At 50.5% G+C, this 10,521-nt stretch overlaps 1 protein-coding gene across 1 annotated transcript in view; it reads right to left on the reverse strand.

Annotated features, from left to right (window-relative positions):
- Positions 1-10,521, reverse strand: part of plxna4 (plexin A4) — a gene marked incomplete at its 5' end in the record, with an annotated part of 203,377 nt that overhangs the window by 83,698 nt on the left and 109,158 nt on the right. The window contains one exon of the mRNA XM_083691882.1: positions 2,422-2,522. Within this exon, the coding sequence (XP_083548008.1) occupies positions 2,422-2,522 (101 nt within the window). The remainder of the gene's footprint in view (positions 1-2,421; positions 2,523-10,521) is intronic.

The following is a 10,521-nucleotide window of genomic DNA, read 5'->3' on the forward strand; positions in this document are numbered from 1 at the left end:
TTTGCGTGTGCGTGCACACACACACACACACACACACACACACACACACACACACACACACACCCTATTGATCTGTTGCACTGTGGGTTTTCACCCCTCATCCCCCACCCCCCCCTTAAAAAACAATCCTTGCTGGGCTGCATAGGGGATAAGGGGGAGGAGAGAATCATCACTGCCTGTTGAGTTATGTTTTTAATGTCCTTTTTAACCATGCAGTGGTGGATTAAAGGAGACAAACATGGGTTTGGGAAAACAACCCCCCCCCTCCTCCCCTTGCAGGGTACCCTGTGGCTCTTTCACTGTAGGGGGGCTTGGGTTTTCAGAGGGGCTGGTGGGTGGGGGAGGGGGAGTGAGATAGGTAAACTCAGGGCCAGATCAATCAGACTAGGTGGGGGGAGAGGGGGAGCTGAGATCAAGTGTCCTGTCTCCATCAGAGCTGGATGCTGTTTCTGTTATACCAATGTCTGTCTGTCTCTGTCTCTCTTTCTCTCTCTCTGTCTCACACACACACACACACACACACACACACACACACACACACACACACACACACACACACACACACACACACACACACACACACACACACACACACACACACACACACACACACACACACACACACACACACAGGGCACAGAGCCATGAGAAAATAGAGATGAAAAGAGAGATGAAGAGAGAGAAAGAGAGAGAGACATCGGGTGAAGACAGAATGAGTGGATGCAAAGAGAGAAAATAATCAAAAACGAGAGAGAAGAAGAAATAAAAAGAGAAAGAGAGCCAAAGAGAGAAAATAGGCAAATAAGCAAAGGACCGAAATGACGGAGAATAAAGAGATATGAGAGAGTAGCAAGCAAGGGGGAAAACTGCAACAGACGTTCCCTGACACCTCCCGACCCCCCCCCCCCCACACACACACACACACACACACACAAACAGGTGGGCGGTATGGGCAGAGCCAACCTCTCTCTAATCCCCTTGTCGGCCCCTGTGGTGGCGCGACCCTCACTGGCACCTGAGGCTAAGTAGCAAATTGCTGCATTTTGGTTATTTTCATTCCTTTCTTCCTCCACCTCATTCTCGTTCTTGTCTCCAACACTTGACACTAATCTTCGTGCAGCAGGACAGCAGCGGGTGCTGGCAGCGACGGCTCGTGGGGGCGGGAGGAGAGGAGAGGAGAGGAGAGGAGAGCTGATTTTCTCAGCCCGGATCTGACAGGGCAATCTGTGGGCCACAAACTCCCCCTGCCTTTAAGGACATCCAGGTCATTAGAACGTTGGCAGTCACACACACACCAGAGAGAGAGAGAGGAAGGGAGAGAGAGAGAGAGAGAGAATGCTTTAGGCTGTTCTCTGCCTTACTGCTGTCTCTGCCCTTCCCCTGGCCCTCTCTCTGCCACTCTCTGTCTTACACACACACACACGTACACGCACACACGCACACACTCCCAGCAGGGCTGGAGGTGAGAAATGGCCCAGTCACAGAGGGGTCTCCATGTGTACAAAGGGGACAGGTGGGCAGTGGAAAGGCCAGGCAAGACAAGTGAAAGCATCTCTTCCCACTCACATAAGTTTACACACACACACACACACACACACACACACACCAACACAGACACACAAACACACAACCGCAGGTCACAGCAAAAGCACAAGAATCCAATTTTCAATTTACAGTGGAGAGAGAAATATACCTGGCCCCTAGGGTCTCTGGCCAGCACTATCTCCGACTCCAATCTAGAGGAGCGTAGGGGGGGGTGTACAGGGGATTGGCAGCCACAGTTTGTATGCATGTGTGTGAGTGTGAGTGTGAGGGAGAGAGAGAGAGAGAGAGAGAGAGAGAGTACAAGAGTACATGTGCATCAGTAAAGTACATTCGCCGCGTGAGCCAGTTTGTGAGTGAGAACATGGCAGCATACATGCGAGAACATGGAACCAGCGATCCCTGTCTTCAGAGGTGTGTTGCTCTACCTCCCTGTCCTGTCCCACTTCTCTCCAGGCCTCATCAGCGGCCAGGTCCCTGGCTGAGCCTGGGCCTGTGGTCTGTGTAGTCTCAGAGGAGTCTGGTTACAGAGAGGTAAATGAGGCCAGGGCTTTGGGCTGGTAATGGATCTGAGAGGGGGGCCCTGGCAGCTAGCCTAGCCCCAGGAACCCTATCTGACACTGGGCCTGGGGCGGGAAGGGAGGGCCCCTGAGTGCTCTGGAGCACCAGAAGCTGGGTCTGGGCATGGGACCAGGCGTCATCTACCTAGTCATCTACCGTCAACCCACCCACGCAAAAACAGCCCTCACTGTCTGCCTGCCTGCCCCCTGCGTGGGTGTCTTGTGTGATCAATACCTTCTAGAGCAGTATAAGTGTGTGTGTGTGTGTGTGTGTGTGTGTGTGTGTGTGTGCGCGTGCGCATGCGTTCCCTGTACTTACATGTTGTGCAGGACACACCAGCCACAGTGAGGGTCTCCTGAGCCCAGACACTCGCTGCAGGTAGAGTACTGGCCGCACGCCTCCACTGGGACCCTCGTCAACTACAGGGGAGGGTGTGGGGGAGGGGGGGGGGAGAGAAAGAGAGAGAGAGAGAGAGACAAGGTTACACACTGGTGGCAGAACAAAAGAGAGAGAGATAGAAGGCAGCGTGAGGGAGAGGTAACAGAAACACCGAGTGAATGAGAGATGCTGTGAGAGAGAGAGAGGGAGAAAGGCCGGAGAAGAAGTGGTGTGTCCGTGCATGCGTCGAGATATATGGAAATATATGGAACCAGGCTTGGTGCCAAAACTAAGAATACAAACTGTGGACAACTTTCAAACCGCAATTAATCATAAGTACTTGTCAAGGGTGTAGGCAGACACCTGCACTCCTCTTGTTTGAGGGGGGAGACATGATGAACAGTTTCTGCCCCCGGTCAGTGATGCCCAACACACACATAACTTAACACATAACACATAACACATCACTTATTCTCAGTAAGGGGACAACATCCGATCCTCTCACTTCAACGCATCAGGGACACACGTGTCTGTTTTACAGGTGTCCATGCTGATCCATGACCCTGCCAACGTTGACTGGCATTGACTGGGATTGGCGCTGAGTGGCAGTGTGTCGGGGGAGGGCTGACATTAACATGTGAGTTCCACTGGGCCAGGGGGTCTGGGCCTCTCAGTCTCCACGGTAACGGTATCGAGTGGCCCGGTGTCACCGGCGTTTTCATTAATGAGCCGTCATTGGAGGATGACCGCTGTCATTCACTCTGGCCGTCGATGACAGCAGGGAGGGGGATGGGGGGGGGGGAGGGGGAGGGGGAGATGAGATCATCACTGGACACTGGGATGGATTTACAATAATGACACTGCTTGCCATGCTATTAAGGTGTGTGTGTGTGTGTGTGTGTGTGTGTGTGTGTGTGTGTGTGTGTGTGTGTGTGTGTGTGAGAGAGTGTGTGTGTGTACTCTATGTGAGTGGATACAGGAAAGGGGCTTTAGGGTTTGACATAGGAGGTTTTGATTGCGACTGAGAATATACTGCCACAATCCCCCCCCCCCACCCCCACCCCCCCTGCCTTTTTTCACAACTCCAAAGAGAGAAATGATGCGTCCTAGTGAGGTGAGTTACTTTATTCTAAAAAGTTCAGGCCTGCCGACACCCTACATGAATCAGCACAGGACATTTATAGCCTCGCTAGAAGTGAAGACATTTTTCATTGGGTGTATCCAACACTGTTACCTCGGAACATCCACCAAAATACTTTGGGTTTTCAGAGAAACTGAAATGAACCACTCCTGTTTCACCAGAAAAAGTCTACTTGCATTAACAGGCATGAGAGCACTGTGCTAAAGTTGAATGTAGGTATAAAAGGTGGATACTATCCCTGACATGACAGTCAGCCACAGTACCATGATTATTATCTGTGCCTTACTCTGGACATGAAAGTGCCTGTGAGGCTTTTACCATCTTTTCCTTTTTGAAAGAGTAATTATACTTTTATTCTGTCTGATCTGTCTCTATTGAGCAGGAGGGAGAGGGCAGGATGTAATAGCAGTCATTTCCTCACCTTCAGTAAAAGAGGGAGCAGATTTCTTACTCCTTGCCTCTAACCCGACGCATTTAACCATATCAATACTCTACTAGGTCCATACCCAATAAGAACCGGTCGGGGATTTAGAGGATTCACAGGTAGGGGATTTAGAAAATATTGAATTTTCTCTCATATCAGAACTGTGAAAAATACCATTGAATATATTTCATATCTGGGCGAGAGGGAGAAAGAGAGAATGCTGGGTCGATGAGCCGATAAGTCCTCCATATATTTCTGATAAAGAGAGGGTAAACGTCTGAACGTCTGTGTGTGTGTGTGTGTGTGTGTGTGTGTGTGTGTGAGTGTGAGAGTGGTGCAGTGAGAGGTAAAGAGAGGGGGGCTTACGGGAGAAAATGAGAGTGGTTATGATCTCACACACTTCAGAGCCCATAGACAGAAGAGAGTGGCTCTGATCTGGCATGGTTCAGCACAGTTTGGCTAGGAATGTGTGTGTGTGTGTGTGTGTGTGTGTGTATATGTGTGTGTGTGTGTGTGTGTGTGTGCGTGCGTGCGTGCATTCATGCATGCGTTCATGCACGCGCGCATGTGTCCAAATCTCCCAGCGATGAAGTGTTAAATTATAAAGTGCTCCGGGTGTTGTTGCCGTAACCCCGTCTCGCGGTCTCTCGCCCGCAGACCTTTCTCAGTGACAGAACCACTCGACGGCGTATCTAGCTAGCGATTACATACAGAACAGACCTGGCAGACACAGGGAGATTGTGGCTCATTCCATCAATGATAAGGATTTAGCTGTGCCGTCTGACACAATAGCCTTTCTCTGTTGCCAAACAGGTTATTTACTGGGGATTGGTGAGCTCTGAACCAGCAGGGATAACCTAGCTTTATCAGTGGAGGGAAGGCGGGGGATGGGGGGGGGGAGGGGTGAGGTAGAAGGGGCAACAGATCAGGATCCGTCGCATCACTATGTTGACGTGTGCATACACACACACACACACACACACACGCGCGCGCACACGTACACATACACACACACACACACACACACACACACACACACACACACACACACACACACCGATAAAATCCGACTGATCCAATCTCAAACTCGTTCCCTCTATCTATGCAGATTTATTTCTACACAAAAGGGTAAACATGCAAACTACTTTCCCCTCACTTTCTCGCTAACTATCTCTCTTTAATACACACACACACACACACACACACACACACACTACGACGCCGTGTTTCTAATCTATAATTTAGCAACAGTATGAGGCAGGATTCCTGCTGCCTGTGTCTCTGGGCTCCGCCATTCATTCAGGCGTGAGTGTGAGCACAGCACAGAGCCAGCAACCCCTATTTATAGACCAGAGAGAGAGAGAGAGAGAAGTGTGTGTACGTGTGTGTGTACGTGTGTGCGTGCGTGTGCGTGCCAGCGAGAGAGAGAGAGAAGAGGGCACATTTCACAGCATCTCTGTATCTCCCTGCCAACCATTTACAATCTACATGTGTGAAAGAGATGTGTGCCCAGTGATACTCTACCCTTGTGTGTGTGTGTGTGTGTGTGTGTGTGTGTGTGTGTGTGTGTGTGTGTGGGTGTGGCTGTGTGTGTGTGTGTGTATGTGTGTGTGTGTGAGTGTGTGTGTGTGTGTGTGTGTACACGTGTGCATGTGAAAGTGAGGGAGATGTGTGCCATGTGATAGTCCTGTGTGTGTGTGTGTGTACACGTGTGCATGTGAAAGTGAGGGAGATGTGTGCCATGTGATAGTCCTGTGTGTGTGTGTGTGTGTGTGTGTGTGTGTGTGTGTGTGTGTGTGTGATGTGCTGACAGCATCACGCTGTGCTGATGAGGTATGTGCCTCTCACACACCTCTCGACCAATATGCGATTATGAGGTTTCCTGATATGCTCTGTGATGTGTGAACTTTTACACCATTATTACCATGTCATCTTGTAGAGAGAGGTGTAAACTCTTGAGTAAAACACCTTATACAGTGGAAAGAGATTTTCTAAAATTGGACATCAGATCAGTAGAAACAATATAGGGTGATTCAAGGTGATTCACAAGGCAAAGGTCCTTACTTCAAATAAGAGGAGGCACTGTACTGTCTGTGGTCAACATCAATCAGAGATTTAGAACAAAGATATAGCCTCAATCCCAGTCAGGTAGCAATGCTGCCTTAGCCTAGCCTTAGCATCCCTAGCTAAGCAGTTGCCACAGAGCACTGTAGCATTCCCAGTCTATCCATAGCTAAAGCTAACATGCTAACATCTCTGATGTATTCCGAGGCCGGGGGGGGGAATTCAGGTCTACTCCTGGTTTGCTACTCGCGAGAGTGCATTAACATGCAACCCAAGGAGAGATGGAGAAAGACAGATAGAGGAGAGGGAGGGAGGGAGGGAGGGAGAGAAAGACAAATGTGCCCAAAAGGGGCTCTCCCCTCTGCCTAGCGGAGCGATGGGGTGGAAAAGAGAGCAAATAGGGCGCTCATTACACAGTAAATCCCTTTGGTTATTAGTCCTTCATCTTCCTGCAGTCTTCCAGGAGCCGAGCCACAGACTAACGACGCCGGTTGACAAACGGCACACCGGGGAGACAGAGAGAGAGGTGGGGCAGGGGTCCTAATAAAAGTGTGTTAGAGATTGAGTGCGTGTATATGATGTGTGTATGTAGAGTACCTATTAGTGTGTGTGTGTGTGTGTGTGTGTGTGTGTGTGTATATGTAGTGTGACTACAACATGTTATGTCACTAGTGTGTGGACCTGTCAGAATGAGGTCTTCACCAAGGTCATTACACTTCTCATCAATGACAAAATCCCTTCACTTTCCACTTGTCTCCACCTCACCTTCTCTCTACCCTCTCTCTCTCTCTCTCTCTCCCCCTCTCCCTCTTCCCTCCCAAATCCCATCTAATGCCTGGGGTCCTCTCCACTCTACCATCGGTAGAGAGAGATTTATCATTTATTAAACCTGGCCTGAGTTTTATTATGGAGTTCTAATCCGCCCGACTCATCTCCATTCCTCCCCCCTCCTCTGTCCTAATTAAACAAGCCTCAGCCAGAGAATTCCACCTGCAGCCAAACCTCTCCAATCTGGGGGAAGCAAATTAAAGTGAGAGCCAAAGACATGCGACTCCACTCCCCTGCCTGTCAGAGAAATTAAACTTGCTCTCTCACTCTTTCCCTCTCTCTCCCTCTCCCTTTCCCTCTCTCTCTCCCTCTCTCTCTCTCTCTCTCCCTCTCCCTCTCTCTCCCTCTCCCTCTCTCTCTCCCTCTCCCTCTCTCCCTCTCTCTCTCTCCTCCCTCAAGGGTCTGTCGCTCCTTCTCCTCCATACGCCGTTGTTCATTAGTTGGGAATCAATGCCTCGGTAGTGCCATTAGGGTGGGTTTTCACGTTGGGTAAAGGACAGTGAACGTCGGTTAGAAACTGATCACTTGTGTGTGTGTGTGTGTGTTTGTGTGTGTGTGTGTGTGCGTGTGTGTGTTTGTGTGTGCGTGTGTGTGATTGTGTGTGTCTATGACAGAATGAGAGACAGAGAGAGAGAGAGGGGAGGGAGGGAGGGAGAGAGAGAGAGAGGAACATGTTTGTGTGTGCACACGTTCAGTTCAACAGTAGCTTTTATCTTCCACGCAAAATTGTGTTTGTGCAGACCGCAGGGGCCAGCCAGAGGATCAACAAACACAGGCAGGAAGTGACATCACTGCACCGTTCAAGAACAATGGCTGATCGTGACACCGCGCAGCGCCGTCTGTGCCAGGCATTCCCTGTCCAAACAGCCGTTAACTCCCTCAGCCAATCAGAGCCCTGCTCTCCATCAGCCTTTATCGCCGCCTCTGACATGCCCAGAGAGAGACGGCATGCTTGGTGTCGTAAAACACGGTAGTTAACGTGACGGAGCACACGCTCACGCTAACAAACAACCAGTGCTTCCACACACGCATGTACATGTCGTCTTTTGTCCCTAATGTCTCTCTGGCACTTTCACTTCCTCCATCTATCATATGGACATTTGTTTTCCTCTCTGTCCCTATCGCTCTCTCTCTCCGTCTACCCCCCCCCCCCCTCCCCCCCATCCTCTCACTCTTTCCTTCCTTTCCCCTCTCTATTCCTCTTTTCCTCTTCTCCCTCTCTTTTGGTCTCACTCACTCCCGTCTATCCATCTAATTTCCTCCCTCCCTCCCTCCCTCCCTCTCTCCCTCTCTCTCCCTCTCTCTCTCTGCCTGGATGGAGGCAGGATTGACATTGGTGTCAATGGAGCGAGAGACACATGATGAGGGGCAGCCTCATCGTCAGCGTCACTCGATTCGATCCGTCAAAAATCCCCTCTCGCATTATTTACTGGGTTAACACACTCTGTAAATGGCCGTGTGCAGGTGCAATATTGTTTTCATTTGACGTCCCAGAGGTCGTCTAGGCAACACATCCATTGTCCTGTCGAGAGTGTCAGCGCGTGACAAACGATGGCGACATGACCCATTATTTTCAGTTATCTCTCTGTTCAAAAGAATGGGGATGGGGGGGGGGGGGGGGGGGGGGGGAGGAGGGGGGGGGGAGCTATGGGGAGAAGTCCCAAAGATCTTATGTTTTAATAATGTTGCCAAATCTTTTAATCGCATCAACTTTATTACCTCGGATGACGATACAGAGACAGGCTAGAAAGCCCGGGGGAATGAGGAGATACTTCAGGCTAACTGTGACAACTAGAGAAGACAGACACCTTCTACAGGTTACTGTTTTGTCATAATTCAGGTAAGGATGTTTTTGAGGATGTGGAGCTTGAGCTGCTCTGCTGACTGTGCTAACAATGACAGATATGCTACATTATTACATTATGCTAATCTTTGCTAAATAATAGTGTGCCTTACTAGGATATAACCATAGCCAGCATTTACAAGGCTACACTAGGATAAGCTAACTTTATGCTAAATTTTTCCTCTGCGGGGCTATGCCAACTTTGGCCAGCCTCTGTTACTGTACAGTTGTCTATGCTAACCTTAGCATCCGCAATGACAAATCATATGCTAACCTTAGCCAGCCTGTACTACAGTACACTAGTCCAGGGCCCTGCTAGGCCCCTGCTAGAGCCCAGCCAAGCCCTCTGGCGACCCAGATGGAAAATGCAATTATGTCTCCCGTGAAGCGGGCCACTCTGTGTGCTAACTGGATTTGCATTCTGTCTCGGATGCCGGGCTCCCAGAAGCACACAAACATTTCAGAACTAATTCTGTCCAAGCTGCATCATCCTGCCTCGGGGTTGAACCATGGTAAATAAGCAACAGCAGACAGGCAGACAGGCAGGCAGGCAGTCAGGCAGGCAGTCAGGCAGGCAGGCAGGCAGGCAGGCAGGCAGGCAGGGAGGGAGGCAGGGAAGGAGGCAGGGAGGCAGGCAGGGAGGCAGGCAGGGAGGGAGGCAGGGAGGCAGGCAGGCAGGCAGGCAGGCAGGGAGGGAGGGAGGGAGGCAGGCAGGCAGGCAGGCAGGGAGGGAGGCAGGCAGGGAGGGAGGCAGGCAGGCAGGCAGGCAGGGAGGGAGGCAGGCAGGCAGGCAGGCAGGGAGGCAGGGAGGCAGGGAGGGAGGGAGGCAGGGAGGGAGGCAGGCAGCATAGCGCGTACACGTCTGCAAACCCGGTTACAACCCTCGGCCTTGATTTCTCCAGGCTGTCAGGACGAGCACAATTTTCCACTTGAGGCTGTGGATGCTGCTTAGTGTCAGGGAGAGGGGAAGGGACTATGACTGTGACTGCGTGTGTGTGTGTGTGAGAGAGAGAGAGAGCAAGAGAGAGAGAGAAAGTAATACCCCGCAATACCCCGCCTTCCAGAGTAAACAGTTCATTTCAACCTTTTTTGCTCTACTTTGTTGACACTCCTCAGAAGTGTGCCAAGCTGTGTATCTGTACACTTCTCTCTCTTGTCACCAGACAATACCCTCCAGCTAAGTAGGGCACAGTAGCAACCCGGTAAACCTCCGTAAACTCCCAACACGCACTGGGGGATTCGCAAGGAGCGAGACTAGTGGTCTGATGATTGTCGTTACATGCGGGGCTATAATTGAAATTAAAGGTCATTGTTAATAAACATTTTTGATGAGATGGCAGATGCAATACCCACGTGAGCCCGCGCGCACGCTGTCGATTTCCCTCGGGGGCCAAACAGAAATGAAAGCACTTGACTTTGAGCGATCTCGCCGTTATAGTACACACTCTGAATAATTCACACTTACAGAACCTGCAGTTTCTCTACACTGGACATGAATAATTGAAAAAAAAAAACGAGGGTACGGCGGAGGTGCACTTTGAGCACTTTTTATTAACCGTAACCGCTGCAGTGAGGGAAAACGCACGGACACAAACCCAATACGCCAATTCTGCACACGTCAATAAAGTTCTGACTAAACCTGACGAAACGAAACCAAGTGCTGACCGAATACATGACCATGTGGTCTGAACACCATGTGGTCTGACTTGCTTTAAGAGGCGGTTTGGTCATTACACACCG

Source organism: Argentina silus, assembly GCF_951799395.1.
Source record: "Argentina silus genome assembly, chromosome: 20".
Taxonomy (NCBI): domain Eukaryota; kingdom Metazoa; phylum Chordata; class Actinopteri; order Argentiniformes; family Argentinidae; genus Argentina; species Argentina silus.